At 35.7% G+C, this 18,844-nt stretch overlaps 4 protein-coding genes across 4 annotated transcripts in view; all 4 read left to right on the top strand.

Moving 5' to 3' along the window:
* Positions 1-1,167: 1,167 nt before the first annotated feature.
* Positions 1,168-7,121, top strand: LOC109611668 (coiled-coil domain-containing protein 96-like). The gene is made up of 3 exons (XM_020034739.2): positions 1,168-2,816; positions 4,544-4,640; positions 6,658-7,121. The coding sequence occupies exons 1-3, from the start codon at positions 1,257-1,259 to the stop codon at positions 7,029-7,031; spliced, it is 2,031 nt and encodes a 676-aa protein (XP_019890298.1). The 5' UTR covers positions 1,168-1,256; the 3' UTR covers positions 7,032-7,121.
* A 2,455-nt stretch (positions 7,122-9,576) lies between these two features.
* On the top strand, positions 9,577-14,117 carry LOC101896505 (uncharacterized). The gene is made up of 2 exons (XM_020034741.2): positions 9,577-9,715; positions 13,040-14,117. The coding sequence occupies exon 2, from the start codon at positions 13,056-13,058 to the stop codon at positions 13,953-13,955; it is 900 nt and encodes a 299-aa protein (XP_019890300.1). The 5' UTR covers positions 9,577-9,715; positions 13,040-13,055; the 3' UTR covers positions 13,956-14,117.
* Positions 9,581-18,844, top strand: part of LOC101896866 (prolyl endopeptidase) — a 29,097-nt gene continuing 19,833 nt past the window's right edge. Inside the window, exon 1 of the mRNA XM_005177691.3 lies at positions 9,581-9,715. The gene's annotated coding sequence lies outside the window, so the exon portion shown is untranslated. The remainder of the gene's footprint in view (positions 9,716-18,844) is intronic.
* LOC101897036 (prolyl endopeptidase-like) overlaps positions 9,610-18,844 on the top strand; it is a 36,962-nt gene continuing 27,727 nt past the window's right edge. Inside the window, exon 1 of the mRNA XM_059131102.1 lies at positions 9,610-9,715. The gene's annotated coding sequence lies outside the window, so the exon portion shown is untranslated. The remainder of the gene's footprint in view (positions 9,716-18,844) is intronic.

The raw sequence follows: 18,844 nt of genomic DNA, 5'->3' as shown, positions 1-18,844 counted from the left end.
ATTTCAATAGGGTCCGTTCTTGGGCAAAACAAATGATTTGTGCAAAATTTCACAAAAATACATGGACAGACGGACGGACAGACGAACGGACATGCATAAATCTTCAAAGAAAAGCGTATTGTCTTTTGATATAGAAGATTAAACAATCTACTACAACCGACCTTCAGAGGTCTTCTCCGATATAATACTATGACGTCCTCTCATTCAAAAGACCACTAGGCATTCTCCTATAGATGACCACTTGGTCTACGGTTGTAGAATATCATTAAATATTATCCGATGGAAGACCACCAGGTCTTCTCCTATAGAAGACCCCGAGGTCTTCTCCGATAGATGACCACTAGGTCTTCTACTATAGAAAACCAATAGGTCTTTTACTCTATAGAAGACCAATAGATCTTCTGTTTGGAAGACCGCTAGGACTTCTGGTATAGCAGATCAGGTCATCTGGTGTAGAAGACTAGATCTTCTGGTATAGAAGACCACGAGGTCTTGTACTATGCAAGACCACTAGTTCTTCTAGTATGGTACTGGTACTGAAGTCCACTAGGTCTCCTTCTGTAGAAGACTACTAGGTCTTTTACGATGCAAGACCACTAGGTCTTCTATGCTGGTCCTATAGAGTACCAGGAGGTCTTGTACTATAGAATACCAAGAGGTATTCTGCAAAGAAGCACACCAAGTCTTCTGCAATAGAAGCACACCAGGTCTTCTACAAAAGAAGCACACGAGGTCTTCCGCAATAGAAGTACACGAGGTCTTCTGAAAAAGAAACCACGAGGGCTTCAACAGTAGATGACAACGAGCTCTTCTTCTATAGAAGACAACGAAGTATTTTTCTATAAAAGACCACGATATCTTCTCCGGTAGAAGACCATGGAAGATATCGAGGTCTTCTTCTATAAAAAAAATCCCATGGTCTTCTATAGAACACTAAAAAATCTCATATTTTTTAGAATACCAGATGTTCAAGTTTGAAAGTTCACACATATTTTCATTGAAGACCTGAACATTTTTCAGTGCCAGGCTACTGTGTTTTTTCTACAGAGACATAAAAATTTGTCTTCTATAGAATACCATAAGACCTTTTTCTTCTTAAGTAGGCTTTGAGTCTCCTTTCAAAAAATATATATTTAATTGTTTTATTTTATAAGAAGTCAACGGCTTGGAAGACTCTTGGGTCTCTTTATTTTAATACCTCTTTTTGAAACAGGGAATCCATCGATATCAACTTAATCTTATTACTCTTAGTAAAAATGCCACCAAAAACAAAGGCAAAGTTCGGTAAGGAAATACCAAAGAAACTTAAAAAGAAAATGGCGCCCAAGGAAAAAGGAAATGTAAAAGCAAAAGAAAATAAAAACAAAAGCAAAATAGGAAAGGAAAAGGGAACTGCATCCGCTACCAAAACAGATCTTGTCCCCACCACTCAAAAATCCCAGACCACTGGCGAGGAGCTCAATAAAAATGCCGCTTCGGAGCGAGAAAATAGAAAGAGATCCAGCGAGGAGTCCTTACTCTCTGCTAATGAAGATATTCCCACCAAGCAAGCTACACCTGCCAAGAAGCTACGTCTAACCGAAATCAATCCCTTGGAAAAGGCCATTGCAGAAGTGGTAATGGAAGGTGATGGAAGTTCAGAATCCACATTTATTGAGCCCAGTCCCCAGAGTTCCATGGAATCGTTCATTACAAATGCTGAAAAGTTTCTAGAACTACCCGAAATTTCCGATGAAGAAGATAGTCAAGGTTCCAAAGATGACGAATTGGAATATTTAAAGCAGAAGGAATTGGAACTTACCCCAGACTTTTTTGAAAATTTTCAAAATGTCCCCGATGTGGAGGATGTATCTTTAGACTCTGTGGTGGATGTGGCAAAAGTGAAACACAAAGCTAAGGATCAATCGGGTCGTTTAGATTTGGGAACATTTGTTAATCCTTTGACGGGTGAAATTAGTTCTTCCTCCAAGGAATCCGTGAAAATCACAATAGAAGAACCCAAGGAAGTGGTGAAAACCAAGGCAGATATTCCCGGAGTCGAAGAAGAGGACGATGTGGAGGACATGGAACAGATATCCATCGATATACCCATTTTATCAGATCAAGAGGCAGAAGATGAGGCTAAAAAAGTGGCCGATGAGGAAGATACCTTCAATCAATTTTTAGAATTGGAAACCCAAGGACCTACGGTGACGGAGGAAGAAATCGATGTTGAGGCCTTGGCAAGGGCCGAAGCTGAGCGCCAACTTCGCGCTCAGACAATCGAATTTGTTTATGATCTAATTTCTCGGGCCGTCGACAAAGCAGAATATGTTGACCCAAAGGTAATTCTTCGACAAAATCTCGACAAACGTAAACTCATGAAAGAACTGCAAGAAAAGTTGTCGCTTTTGGAAGTGGAAAAGAGAGGACAACAATTTCTAAATCGTAAATGTGTTGAATATTTTCGACGCAAACGTTCATTCCGCCCGATTTTGGATGATAATCCCAAAATGTTACATCAGGAAATAAGAAAATATCAGGCAGCTGTGAATAATTTGGATAAATGGTTAATACGGGAGCAGGAGGCGAAGTCCTTAACGGAAAATAATTTACAAACTCTAAACATGGAATTGAATATTACACGGCAGAGGTCAGAGGATGAAATCAGCAATTTACAGAATACGCTTCGCAGGGCATTGAAGAGAGAAAATTTCGATAAACTTCAAGTGGTTGTGGAGAATTCGTTGGCAAAAATGCAGACAGTGAGAGGAGAAATTGCAAAAGTCAGATTTCAATTGATCCAGAAGCAACATGATATGGCAACACTGGTCGAGGTAAGTATCAGTTTTTTTCTCTTTACTTTTTCAATGGTAAAACTAAGAAGTTAAACAGTATCAGTTTCGCGTTTTATAAGCTCCATAGATACTCAAAATGTTGACCCATTGTGGGGGTACCAGATAGAATGCGCCGATATATCCCATTTTAATAGCTCATGTGTTAGTAGAAATAATGGGATGCGTGTAATGTGAAGAAAACCAGAAAATTATTTCGGATTTTACAATCGTTTTTTGTCATTCAAAACTTTGACCCTTTGTGGGGCAGGTACCTGAAAGAACGGTTCGATCTCTACCATCTTTATAACAGATCTGGTGTTTATGAAAATATTGAGATATACCTAGTCTGAATGGAATCTAAAAAAAATTTTCACCTTTTTTGGGGAAGGTACCAGAAGGAGTAAACCGATATATCCCATCTTTACACTAGACCATGGCTTAATAAAAATATTGTGATGTGTGTAATGTCAAGAGAACCGAATGCTTATTTCGGATTTTATGATCGTTTTTGTTATTCAAAATGTTGATGGAAATATTCAGATTTGCCAAGTCTAAATGGAATCGGATGTTAATTTTGCGTTTTATATTCAAAATTGCAACCTTTTGTGGAGAGGTACCAGAGGGAGTGGATCGATATATTGTATCTTAGCGAGCCACCAGATCTTGAGTGTGTGAAATTTTAAGACAATCCGATTCTTAGATCACATTTTTTAATAGTTGTAATTATTCAAAATTTTGTGGAGAACTTGACGGAGTGGGCCGACATTATCCATTTTTCACCTGACCGAGAACTGAGGCAAATATTACGATTTGCAAAGTTTGGTAAAAATCTTATTATTGCATCTCTTTCTGTGCAGAAAATATTGTTTTTGAACATTTCGACCTTTTGTGGGGAGGTACCAGAAGGAGTGGGCCGATGTATTCTATCTTAGCACCAGATCTTGGGTTAATAGAATTATTGGGATGTGTGAAATTTGAAGACAATCTGATTCTTACATCACATTTTAGAAGAGTTGTAATTATTCAAAATTTTGATGGAGTTGACCGATATCCTTCGCACCTGACCTAGCACTGACACAAATATTAGGATTTTCAAAGTTGGAGCAAAATCGGCTTATCGTTTCTCTTTCTATACAGAAAATATTTTTTTTTAAATTCGACCTTTTGTGGGGGATGTACCAGAAGGAGTAGACCGATTTTGCCCATCTCCTAACTCGATCTAAGTTTGACAAAAATATTACGGTGTACCAAGTTTGAACCAAATCGGATACTCCCTTCGAGAGTTATCGGGCGCACCAGCCGGCCAGCCAACCAGACAGATGGACGGACATCGCTAGATTGACTCCAAATGTCCTGAAACGGATTTGGTCCAAAGAGACCTTGGGTCTAAAACCGTTATTTCGACTAGGCACGTTTTGACCGTATCAAATGATATATGTGTACCCTCTCTAACCATATGACTGAGGGTATAATTACCGTCCTCTCTCAGAAAGAAGTTGTAGGACAATTCCTGCAGGAAGGGTAACCAAACACAACTATTTTGTCTGATAGAGCATTTACTGAAGTGAAAATTTCGAACACGCCTAGTAAGTATTTTATGAGTTGTATGTATTGGAAATCTTCTACAGACCTCAAGTGTATTGAATAAATATCATTTTTGATTAGCGATATTAATGAAAGGATGCATATTTTCCTTTCTTGCTTTTGATGTACATTTTCCTTTCTAGCAACTACGCGATCTGGAAGATCTTGGCAATGGGCTGACAATGCGTAACTTTGAGACGATTCAAACCGAAACCCAGGCTTTGGGAAAGAAAATAGAAGGTAAACAAATTATAATTGTAGAAATAGTAGAATACCAATTTTTGGACAAATCAGTGAAAAATGTGGCAGAAACCATCAAAATATCGAATATTGGGAGGTACCGTTATATGTGGGCTATACCAAATCATGGACCCATACATGCAATGTTTCGCCACCGGACCTGGAACCCATTCTGACCAACAAATACCAATTTTTAGACAAATCTGTGAAAAAATGTGACAAAAAATATTAAAATACCGAATATTGGGAGGTACCTTTATATGGGGGCCATACCAAAACGTGGACCTACACATGCAATGTTTTGCCACACGCACAGGGACCCGTTATGACCTACAAATACAAATTTTCAGACAAATCCGTGAAAAATGTGGTAAATCATCAAAATACCGAATATCGGGAGGTACCGTTATATGGGGACTATGTGGGCAGTATCGTGATTTCAACAGACAGACGGGCATCGTTAAATCGACTTAGAATTTTATGCTGGTTATGAGTATATATACTTTATGGGGTCTACGACGAATATTTAAGGATGTTACAAACGGAATGACAATGTTAATATACCCTCCTTTCCAATGTAGAGGGTATAAAAAGGTAACTTTGTTAAATTTAAGTAAATAGAAACAAGTAAACAAGTAGATAAGTTCAGCCGGACCGAACTTTTAATACCCTCCACCATTTGGAAGGAAGTTGAAGAATTTAAAAAAAATCGAAAACTATCACTTAAATGAAAACCGTCATATGGGGGCTATACGAAGACGTGGACCTGCATACGAAATTTTTTGCCATAATACCGAATATCGGGAGATACCGTTATATTATACGAAGAACCTGCACACAGCAATTTTTGTCATAGGCTGTTGTAGTACCCATTACGAACTTCAAATACGAAATTTGAAATAATTCCTGTTAATAATGTCGCTAAAATCAGTAAAATATCGAATATCGGGAGGTACCGGTAAAATGGGGGCTATACGAAGGTCTGGACCTGCATACAAAAATTTTTGTCATAGGCTGTAGTACCCATTACGAACTTCAAATACGACATTTGAAGTAATTCCGGTTAATAATATCGCTAAAATCATGAAAACACCGAATATCGGGAGGTACCGTTATTTGGGGGCTACACGAAAATGTGTTCCGACATGGCCAACCGTGAACCGACGTAACCTACTTACTGGTAAACAATGCATGAATGCAAAATTGTAGCCTTCTAAATCAGTTTGTTCGAAAGATAGCGTGATTACAACAGACAGACCGACATCGCTAGATCGTCTTAGAACGCTGATCCAGAATATATATACTTTGTAGGGTCTATTATAAATATTTCGAGGAGTTCCAAGCGGAATGACAAAGTACCCTCCATAGAATGGGGGAGGGTATAAAAAGGTTGCCATCTATGATTTATGTTATTGTAGAATAAAGAAGGCAAAGTCAGACAATCACTTGTTTACACTTGTTTTTTAATTGTTCATGTGACAAACATCTAATTTTCAAAATCTATATTTACAATTGTATACGCGCAAATCAGAAATGGGAAACTGTTTTCTATGTAGAAAATGCTGAGGTGGTTATGCTTATATAAATGCCTTTACTTTCTTAATTTTACCATGGAATTAACAATGAAATGCTGTCAAATGTAACATTTTGAATAATAAATAAACACACCAGTATTACTTTTCGAAGTCACCTTCTTAATTGTACCGTCCAAATAAGGCTGGAGATACATAAAGCGCATATTTGGCTTGCTTAAGTTATCGCCTGGCTTCTTCGTAGATGAACAAAGGAGTTTTAGGTTGACCTAGTTCAATTTTGGGCCTAGTCTCCTTTGTTCATTTCCGAAGAAGCCAGCCGATGTCTTAAGCCAGCCAAATAAGCGCTTTATGTATTCCCAGCTTAAGCAGCAAATTTTAAATGCTATGAGTCGCTTTATTTTATAAAAGTTTTTTATTCATATTATAAATGCTACAATTTCGCAAATTAATAAATGTATTTATCCTCCTTCCTCCCCCCATAGAACGCAACACGGAACTCAATAAGTTACGTTATCGTTGCCACGGCGATATTCATCGACAGGCCCACCTAAAAGAGAAGCAGAAAATGCTGCACGAAACTATCAACTTTCAGCGTCAATATCTCGCCGAACTTCAACTTGAAAAGCAACGCCTACGGGAAATTGTGTTTCAATTGAAAATTGAACGATGTCGTTTACGAAAAGAATCCCAAGATATAAGTTTTCAATCGGGACTATTAGATAAACCAATTTTGATGAAAGATTTCGATGCAACCGTTGAATATTTGGAAGAGTTGCAAGAACGTGTAGCACAAGAGAAAATTGCGATCAGTGAATTGAATGAAAAAATTACGAGTGTGGAAAAATCTTGTTCGTAAAGCGGATATTAAGAGGGGTTATGTCAGTTTGTTGATTGATTTTTATTAAAATAAATACAAAATTTAGTATAATTTCGTCGGAGATCCAAATTCAGCTGTATTTCGGATTTTCTCCTCTTAAAAACAATATAATAGTGCATGGTGCAATAAGGAGCTCATGGTAGAAGAATGCAGGTAGTCGCATCGGCATAGCTGCTGGGACAATGAACTATCAAACCAATTTTGGAATTGCATTTTTTTAGTGAAAAACTATTCAAATTTGTAAAAAATGTTAAAAATACATACCATAAGAACCTCCGATTTACGTCGTATAGGAAAACATATACAAATCTACTTATTAAAAATAACATTTAAAACCTTAAAACCAAGCGTTGTATTCTTCTACCATGCAGGAGATGAAACATTCTTGTTCATTTTACTTAAATACAGCATTGCGGCCATTCCGCTTTCTGTCAGATTTCTTCAAAATGACATTCAAATAGTGTCTCCCATGTTTTTGATATTTTCCTTCATTTTCAAAAAGAACTAAAAATCGCGAAAAAAATTAAATTACATCAGATGCTTCATCAAATCTGTTTCATAATTCCCTTCCATGGCAGAACTGTTAAAATTCTTCTATGCACGAGAAGAAATAAACATGGTAGAAGAAAATAGGTAGACGCATCGACACAGTGCTGGGACCAATTTCGGATTTGAAAATGTTGAATGAAAAATTATTTAAATTTGTAAAAACTGTTGGAAAACGCGTATTATAATAACCTCCGAATGACGTCGTATAAGAAAACATATAAGAATCTACTTATATTAAAAAAAAAACATTTACAATTTTTTGACATATCAATGTTTCCAAGCGTTGATGCATCTACCTATATTCTTCTACCATGGAAATAAGCACCTTAGCTTATTATACCGTCTACCTTAGAAAGAGGGGTAGCTGCACCCCCCGATATTCGGCATTTTTATAGTTTAAGCCACAGATTTCCTCCATTTTGTCTAAAAACTAGTATTTGTACTTTGTTATGGGTTGTAGCTCCGGTAGCGGAACTTTGTATACAAAGGTCTACGTTTCCGTATAGCCCCCATATTGGTATTTGTAGGTCATAATGGGTTTTAGCTCCGGTGGCGAAACATTGTATGTATAGGTCCACGTTTTTGTATAGCCCCATATAATGGCATCTCCCGATATTTGGTATTTTGATGATTTTTGCCATATTTTCCCACGAATTTGTCTAAAAATTAGTATTTGAAGTTCACAATGGTTTCTAGCTGAGGTGGCAGATCATTGAATATTTAGGCCCATGTTTTTCTATTGCGCGCATATAACGGTACCCACCGATATTCGGTATTTTTGATAATCCTAGCCACATTGACCCACGAAATTGTTTCAAGTTTGGTATTTTAGAAGATTTGTTAGATGACAATCCTTGAAGTATGACATTGTCTATGGAGGTTCCCGTTTTGGTATTGCCCAATATAACGGCCTAATCCACTGTATGGTTTTTGAAAGTTTAACAGCATTATCCAAACAATTTTGCTGCTTTTTGTAGCTTAAAGTGGAACACGTTTGAAATGACAATTTTGGCCCCGCCGAACTTAATGTTTTTTACTAGTTTTCATTGATTTTGAAAATATTTTTATTTTCTTCAACAATAAATACCAACAAAGGAATGACATGCTCAGAAAAAAATGTAATAAGCTGGTAGTTCTACCCATGGTAAATACAGCCCTAAGGCTATGCCTGCTTCCTGTCAGAATTTTTAAAAATTATATGCAAAATTTGCTTTTATTTATTTGACATTTCAATTGTCATTTTTAAATGGAGTTAAATAGCGTTAAAATTAATAAATTCCAGGTATTTTTTCAAAAATTTGATTCAAAATGCTCAATCTTACAATTTCATAGCTAAACTGGTTAACAGGTTTAAAGCACGAGCCGCAATTTATGTGTCTTCCAATCATTGGTTTTGAAAATATTTTGTTTTCATTTTTCAAAACAATAAATGCATGCAAAAAATTGGCAGAAGTCGGCCATGCTTAGGAAAATATTGCAATCAGCTCGTAGCTCTACCTCATCTTTTTATTGTGCCATGGTTCCACCATTCCTTTTTTTTTTGTAACTAATCGTTATATGTTTGTTTTATTATGTTTGATTATTTAATTACTTATTTTCTTAAATACTTATTTACTATATTATTTAATAAAATATATTTTATTTAGTTATAACAATAACATATACATTATACATATATTAGGTTATTATTTTATTTATTTAATTATTTATTATTTTATTTATTTATTTTACTTTTTAAATGAAATGAACTATGCATCAATTTTTATGTATTTTCATACTTTTCTTCTATTTTTTTTATTTCTAATTATTACTATATTTATTATTAAAACGTTTTTATTTTTATATTGATATGTCGGCTCGAGCTAATTTAATACAGTAATAATCAATTTCTTCAGTGTATTTCATCCATTTGATAGCTCATATTCACCACCAAACAAAATGTTACCATTGTTTCCCCACAACAATGTGGCAACCCCCGATTTATCCACAGCCAAACAGCTGTTTTGCACTTTGTTGGCCGCATTTGAAGTTTTCACTGGAGAAGAAGTTGAAGTGTTTTTTCTTTTAAAAAGTTGAAAAGTGCATTTTTTTGTTATCTAAATACAAATTTAAAGGTGAATAAATCAATTATTGTTAAGAAATATTCAATAAAATATTTTAGTTTAATAGTAAACCCCTCTTACTGCCTTTAAGAATCTGTACAAGTTTCAACCGGGAAATAATGGTGGTGTGCAAAATAAAATATGCCAATGCATGCATTTTGTGCCATTGGCAAGCATGAAATTGCTGTGCGACAAACGAAAAAATGCAATATGATATCATCTTGAGTGCAATAAAATCGAAATTGCATACCTAATTATATGGCTAGTGAGATAAGTTTTATAACAAAAGAAGTAAATTGTTTTGCATTCTAGATGTTTCTGGAATGATTTGCAAAAAAAAAACATATTGTTGTGTATTGTCCCCCACTAGAATAATATGAACAAACATACAATATAACCTCACTGTATGAAATGAAGAAGGAGGTCGCCCAAAGAATCTAACCGTGGCAAAACACGATTGGAAGAACTATTGTCACATTCCATTTGAGTTTGGGACTTCCTTTAAGTTTCTGTTCCGCAAATAAAGTGTGACTCAAGCCTTTCGAATGAAGATTTTGTTGGTGTAATGGTAGATGATTGTGATATAGGAAAAAAAGCTTAAATGCCGATTAACCGCAGAATAAAATGTTTTCCAAGGATAGACGACTGAAGACTGGATATCGATATAGGTCTCTTATTTTAGAAGAAAATACCTCGGAACTAATTAAAACCATATGCCACAATGCATGTCTTATGAGAGAAGATTTTCCGTAGCAATAACAAGTAAAAAGACGGCCGGGGCGAACTTCTAATACCTTCCACTTTAAACTACAAACTCCAGTAAAATTGGTGGGAGTTAGAGCAGCTATGCAGTTAGAGTTTTCAAAAAACAATACAGTGGTTGGAACTGTTATATGGGATTCATGCCAAAACGAGAGCCTATATAGACAATTTTATACTACAAAGGTTGTAATCTATTGCGAGTCTTAAATACCAAATTTGACATATTTTCGTGGATAAATGTGACTAGTTGTATGAACCGTTGTATGGAAACCGTTGACCAATATCGACAATATTTTGTCATTGGTTGTAGAACCCGGAACTATATGTACAATGTTCCTCTATCAGAGCTTGAACCCAATACGAACTACAAATACCAATCCGACCAATATATCTTATATTCAATACCAACAATCCTAGATACAATAAAATCTACTGTGCTAGATTTTAAAGCTCTACGTCAAATAATGTGGACCGTATCCTAATTTAACAGACAGACAGACGACATCATTAAGTCGACTTAGAATTTAATGCTGATCATGAGGATATATGTATACTTTATGAGGCTTATGACGTTTTACAAACAGAATGACAAATTTAATATACACTACTTTCCCAGGTGGAGGGTATAACAAAACCTTGGAGACCTTCTTGTATCTTAAAAGGTGTATTTTTAATAGTCTTTTACAGTTAAAAGCTTGAATTATATATCAGCAACCTCGAACATTTGTTTAAACTGATGGGAATGGCCGTCCTCAGGTGGCGAGGAAGCACCTATGTCTGTTGCATGGTGTCAAAAGTGAGCAAAGATCTTTCATAGCAACAATATGGAAGAACTTAAAAGTCGTCCATAAAATGTTTAATAACTCAAAACCTATTTGTATTACTATGTACGGTTTAAGAACTTTTTAGATATCTTGATTAACACTATGTCGGATGTCATTTAAATAACTATTAAAGATCTCAAAGGTCTTATATAACATTATGGAAGGCATCAGCGTTAATATACGTTGGATACCCTCTTCATGAGTTTTCTATGGTAGTATAAAATACATCAATAGTTTTCAACAATAATTTGGAAGACTTTAAATATCTTAAGCAGGTATTGTGTTTCTTCTGTAGTAATGTGAAAGACTTCGGGACTGTTTCACTTAATCTATTATTATTAGAATATAGAAGATCTGATGGTATCATGGTAACACACAAGTTTTACTATACCCACATGGATAGCTCAAAGGTCCAGTATACTACTATGGAAGCCCTCGAAATCCTTCTGTGCAAATATGGAACACTCCAAAGATCTGTTCAAATTATATCGAGCATATCAAAGGTCGCCCAATTCCCACAAAACACACAAGGAAGTAATGAGCAGTAGGCTTTCTGCAGGGATATTTAAGGCATCGAAACATTTTTATAGTAGTAAAGTAGAAGTATAGTAGCAGAACTCTTATATAGTTAAATGTAACCACGTCTGTGAAAAACGAAAATGATCTCAGGGCGTTAAATCGTAAGCAAAAATTTCTGTCACAGGCTGTAGTTCTCATTAGGAATTTCAAATACGAAATTAGAAGCAATTTCGGTGAATAAAGTCGCTAAAATCGGGAGGTACCAATATTTAGAGGCTATACGACGACCTGGACCTACATAGACAATTTTCTGTCATAGATTGTAGTACCTATTAGAAAATTCAAACAGGAAATATCAAACAATTCCGAATAATAATGTCGCCAAAAACATCAAAATATCAAATCTAGGGATGTACAGACGTGGACCTATATAGCCCATTTTCAATAACAAAAGTCCTGCAAACCAAACACACATTTGAATAAAATTTTATCAACCTATTTCAATTCGTTCGGAAGCTAGTGTGATTTCTACAGACGGACGGTAATCGCTAAATCGACATAGAAATTTATGCTGATCAAGAATATATATTTACTTTGTGGGGTCTAAAACGTATATTTCGAGGTGTTACAAACGGAATGACAAACTTAATATACCATCAATACTATGGAGGAGGGTATAAAAAGGGGGCAAAGTTTCAATGTAAAAACTCGATTTTTGGCCAAATCGGCTACCCTCTATATCTCTTAAACTTGGAAGTTTCATTATTTTTGAGAAGAGTTTATCAACGAAGACAGGCAGACAGACGAGCCAATGGACATACATTTTACAGGTCTTGAAAACAGAATTACAAATTCAATATACCCTCCATTTTATGATAGAGGAAATACGAATTACAATTATCCAATCTAGTAGTTATATTTGCGAGTAGGGTTATGGAGCGCTTCCTCTCGCAAATTTGAATTATGGAGTATAAGTACTCCGTCCGTTTAGTATATAAGTATTAAAAAACTTGGTGTTAAAAAGTTTGCAATTCGTGTTTATAAATGAAGAGTGTTTAAACATGGTACGTTAATGAAAAAAGGAAGAACTTGACATGTGCATGATAACACCTATTTGGATAACAAACAAACAAAAAATATATAACTACACTTCCTTAAAATAGTTTTCAAAATTTCTGTAAATCCCATTTAAGCAATTGGAAGTCACTACTATTTTTTCCTACATTTACAGTTCGCAAGCCAAAAAAATGGAGAGACAGCCAAAAAATCTACAAGACCTGCTCAAATTTGCCATTCGTTATCAGACAAACGAAGATTGTGGCCCGTCCAAATATGATGAAATGGATCCGGAGAAAAAGGAATTTTTAGAAAAGGTACTCAAATCCATGACTGTCGATGTTATGGATGAATTGGCAAAGGCGATACAAATCTTGGAGGATCCCGCTACCAGTGATGATGATAAAGTTGATGCACTCGACGTCGTTCGTGACTACATTGACAATATGGATTTTGCAAATAGTTTTGTAAAACTTGGCGGAACAGATATTCTTATAAAATGTATCAAAAGCGATGTAGTGGCATTGCGAACAAATGCCATCAAAGTGCTGGCCGAAATGTCTCAAAACAATGTCTACTGTCAACAGCATTTTGTTGAAAACAACATTGTGGAACTTTTGATATCCTATCTGCAGGATAAGGATCAAGAAGTTGTGGCCAGTTCGTTGTATGCCCTATCATCGCTAATGCAAAATTATGAACCGGCCACATTGGAGTTCAGCAAACATGGTGGAATTGTTGGAGTTCAAAATTGTTTAAGTAGCCTGAATTCAAGGGTGTTTGTTAAGTCCTGTTTTTTGATTTCATCAATTTCCGCACAATTTCCTAAAATCTGTGAGGAATTTGTCAAAGGTAACACATTTGCAAAATTGTGCGAAAACTTGGAATGTGTCGGTGATTTTGATATAAAAATTGAGGCATTATTAAATGCCATGGCCACATTGACAGATAGTGGAAGTTTTGATGCAAAATCGGTGGCCAGCAACGATGTCACTCCAGTTTTGGAGAATATGTTGAAAAATATCAAAGGACTGCCACAGTGCGAAGAAATGGAAATGTATGCTCGAAAAATACAAGAGAAATTGAGATAAATTTCACTTGCATTGGAATTGGATTTCTAGATTGTGTCTAGAAATGAATTCTATCGAAATATAAGTAATAAATTTAGTAATGTAAGTTTCTAATTATAATAACCAATTTAAAATTCATATTTAATATGGAATAAATTAACCTACACAAATCATTAAGAGAAATACATAATGTCTTTTATTGCAAAGTAACGCAAACCTGGTACTTAGAATTAACTCCCAAAAGGATATTGGGTCTTTAGCGGCCCATACAAAAATATATTTTTAGCAACATATAACATTAATTATTCTAAGAAGATAATAAAAAATTGAATTTCTAGGCGTACTTTTTGAATCGGTCCAAAAGAAATTATATATTGAAAAGTCGTCTCAATTTAGTTTTCTTATATTTTTAAGGCGAAATCATACATACCAATTACAGAATCTATATTTGAGGTCTGAGGCACCTTAACTAAATAATAATATAACTAGTAATATTCACATACTATTTTAATTTGTATAAGCGCAAAAAAGTAACATATTAGGATTTTTTATTTTTTAACACGTAAGAAAAGGTCAAAAGTCAGGCGGGCCGACTATATGATATCCTACGGAGACTTTTGTATCTACATGATATGACATCGATAAGAATTATATTAAAAACTATTTCTTGGAGCAATAGATAAAACTAATCGAGTTTCAGCAAATGGAAAAACTCGGTTGAATATGAAAAAAATCTATCCAATTTGGGCTGAAATTACTTATATGGTGGACAATAACCGTAAAATCAGGTAATAAAAATCAGAACCGATCTCGATAAAATTTGGCAGAGGTATTTTCGAGCTGTATTTGATGTCCGGTATAAAAAATCCTTGTTTCGGAGTGCATATTACGCATGTGAGGGACTTTAATAACAAATCGAATAATTCTGATCTGATTTTCACCAAAATTTGAAGTACTTGCTTCTGGACTGAATTCCGTCGGAAGTGCCAATATGTAGTGCATTTGGGATGATATTAGCCATTTGGTGCACAATACACCCGAAATTCAATAAATATATATATGGGAGCTATATCCAAATCTGAACCGATCTTGACAATATTTGAGGCACTTATTTCTTAGCTGTATCTGATATCTGGTACAAAAGATAATTGTTGTGGGATGCATATTACGCATATGAGGGACTTAAAACCCCAAATCGGAAAGAACAGCTTTTTGGCAAAATTTAAAGTACTTTTTCCTACGATGAATTCATATTAAACTAAAGATTATTGTTGTGGGAGGCTTTTTACGCATGTGAGGAACTTAAAACCCCAAGTCGGATAAAACATATATATGGGAGCTATACCTATATCTGAACTGATTTTTACTAAATTTGATATACTTGTTTCTAGGATGAATTCAGTCGGAATTGTCAAAATTCAGCCCATTTGGGCTGATTTTAGCCATTTGGTGCACATTTAACCCGAAATCGGTTAAAGATATATATGGGAGCTATATCTAAATTTGAGCAGATTCTCACCAATTTCAATAGGGTTGTCCTTGGACCAAACAAATATTGTTTGGAAAATGTCATCTCAATCGGATAATAAATGTCACCTGCATTTTGTTCACGAAAATACATGGACGGGCGGACTGACATGCATAAATCGACTAAGAAAGTGAAACTATGAAGATCCTCAAAAGTAAATATGGGTCTATCTCGCTTCCTTCTCCACGTTACAAACAAATGCACAAAGATATAATACCCTTACCACAATGTGGTGTGGGGTATAAAAATAATAAAATTTGTTCCCCTCTCCATCCAGGAGATCTGTTGGAGCTGAGCATCTTCGACGTTGGTAAATCCAAACTGTACCACATATTTTTGTGTGTTTTTTTTTTTTATTTTATTTTGAATCGGCTTCACTGTGAGGGGCACAAAATTGGCTTAAGCTTTTTCTTACGAATTCTTGCCACCATCGTCCTTAGTTGGGCAGCAAAACTTTCTCGCAACATTAAACCATGGTGTTTATGGAGTTCCACTACATTTATGATTTCATTTGTAAATTATTGACCAGAATAAGCCAAGGTAGTAAAATATCTGAAAGATGAGTAAAATGGCTCAAAACTAAAGCATTAAAGTATCATACCACCCCTATTCGCCATACCACCCTTTGTTTTTTTTTTAATTTAATAATCCACCCTTGGAAAGTATAAAAGTAATAAATTGGAAAAACAGGCCCGCAAATGACCAACGTTTTTTTTCGTTTTGCAAGAAGTAAGGGGGAAATAGGAAATTTGCGCAAAAGTTTTGTGATTTATGGAATGGTGCTAATAAGTTCAGGCTTGTAGAATATTAAATTGGCTACAGTAAATGAAATTTAATTGGGAAATGGGAGGAATGATGAGATATTAAAGAGTGGAGCTTAAGGAGGCTACGGCAAGTGGGATATGACACTTTTCGCGTTCTGGACATGCTCGCATCCTGGACATACCAATAAGTCGCAATATCTTAAATGTAGGTGATATAATTTGTGATATCATGCCAACTTTTTTGAATTGAGTTACATGACCGTCTGGCCTCAGACGGTTCCAATGTATGAATGCACCGGTGATGGCATATTCTGCCTTACGTTATGATAGGTTAAAGGATGGGCGGTTCTATAAACATCCATTCTACTCGGAGACCTATTGGTCCATTGTGTTCATCTTTATTTAAAGAAGATATGAGAATAGAATAAAGAAAAGAGAAGGAGACGAATAGCAGGTAGTGAAGAAGCGAGAATCTGAATAAAGAGTGGAGAAGTAAGTAGGTTTGTATTCACGGTGGTATCAGCGTGTCGTCCTTAGTCATTTTAGCCTTCTGGCTAACTGAAGAATGACGCTGGCATGAAGTCAGAGAGGAGGGACAAGTTTGGCAGAATTTTCTTACCCAGTAGACTCTGACTCACTCTTATAAGAGTTGGGCATTGGCAGAATAAGCGCTCCACCGTCTCAGTTTCCTCCTCGTCCTGACAAAGCTTGCAGTATTCAGTGTCGTCAAACCCCCCATCTTCCATTTGGATGCCCTGGCTTTTATGTTGCACTGTCCTGTAATTAGGCCCACCACAAACTTCAAGTCCAGCTTCGTCATGGATATGAGCGACCTTGATCTTCTTTCGGATTTCACCGGTCAAATCTTTTTGGAGACATTACTTCCCCTTCCAGTTAGCCAGTTCTGTTGAAATCTCCCAAGATAACGCTTAGGCAGTACTTGTAGCGATGTAGCACATATTGTTACAATCAAGAAGGCAGCCCATATGGTAATAAAGAGTGATTTGTTAAGAGCTTGATAACTTTTTTTTAAAAAAAAAACGCATAAAATTTGCAAAATCTCATCGGTTCTTTATTTGAAACGTTAGATTGGTCCATGACATTTACTTTTTGAAGATAATTTCATTTAAATGTTGACCGCGGCTGCGTCTTAGGTGGTCCATTCGGAAAGTCCAATTTTGGGCAACTTTTTTGAGCATTTCGGCCGGAATAGCCCGAATTTCTTCGGAAATGTTGTCTTCCAAAGCTGGAATAGTTGCTGGCTTATTTCTGTAGACTTTAGACTTGACGTAGCCCCACAAAAAATAGTCTAAAGGCGTCAAATCGCATGATCTTGGTGGCCAACTTACCGGTCCATTTCTTGAGATGAATTGTTCTCCGAAGTTTTCCCTCAAAATGGCCATAGAATCGCGAGCTGTGTGGCATGTAGCGCCATCTTGTTGAAACCACATGTCAACCAAGTTCAGTTCTTCCATTTTTGGCAATAAAAAGTCACAATCGCATTAATTGTTTGCTCACTTGGTCGATTATGTAGACCATAAATCGGACGTAAAGCGCGAAACACATTTCGAACCGAACACTGATTTTGGTAATAAAATTCAATGATTTGCATGCTTTGCTCGTTAGTAAGTCTATTCATGAAGAAATGTCAAAGCATACTGAGCATCTTTCTCTTTGACACCATGTCTGAAATCCCACGTGATCTGTCAAATACTAATGCATGAAAATCCTAACCTAAAAAAAATCACCCTTTATATTGAGGAAAGAAATGAGTTATGAATTGATTCGGGATGGTTCCCAGTCGAATAATCTATCGATTGGTGAGACTATCAAATGTCACTGATAAGTAATTATATAAGCTATTTAAAAAAATCTTCGCCGTGGAGATGGAGCTATGAAGCCGGATACAAGGTATCTAAGGCCGTATGGTCGACAATCTGTGGAAAAATAACATGTTCCCTTCTATCAGTTTGTAGATTAGATATAGGAATTGCGGTAGTAATATTGACTGGCCACTATAGTATCAGATATCAGACCTCAAAAAGAAGTGGATAACGTTCTACTGTATACTATATGCGGATTAAAAAGTGGCGAAGGAGATTAAACATTTAAAATCCACATTTGCTAAATCCATCCACTGGCTAGGGAAGCCACTCCGTTAAAACAACTCTATCAACCTTTCTTTTTTTCTTCTATATTTTCCTTCTATCCAATCTCTAATTCGTCATAGAATGGTCACATTGGATCAAAAGTTTGCCAGTGAATCAACTGCTAACTCCTGTGTAGATGGGCATCCTGAAACCAAACCATGTTTGAGGTTAATAGTAACTGAATTTGAATATCTTCGAAAAGACCTCAGATTTTTTTGATAATTTTTTTCTTTGGTAGTATTCAAGCCCTCAGACAGATAGGCGTTGTAGATATTTAAGCGATCTAAATAACCTATCGAAATTTTTGGAGAGCTAAAATAATTTCAATGTGAATATGGAAGATAAATATGGAACTCCTCAGAGGTCTTCTATAGAGACATGGAAATCAGTAGAAATGCGGAAAACTTTCATAAATATTTAGCATAAAATTCTATGTCGATTTAACGAAGTCCCTTTGTCTGTGAGAAC

This window comes from Musca domestica, unplaced genomic scaffold (assembly GCF_030504385.1).
Source record: "Musca domestica strain aabys unplaced genomic scaffold, Musca_domestica.polishedcontigs.V.1.1 8, whole genome shotgun sequence".
In the NCBI taxonomy this organism is placed as follows: Eukaryota; Metazoa; Arthropoda; class Insecta; order Diptera; family Muscidae; genus Musca; species Musca domestica.
Note: the sequence above shows the minus strand (reverse complement) of the source record. Positions and strands in the feature narration are given on the sequence as shown.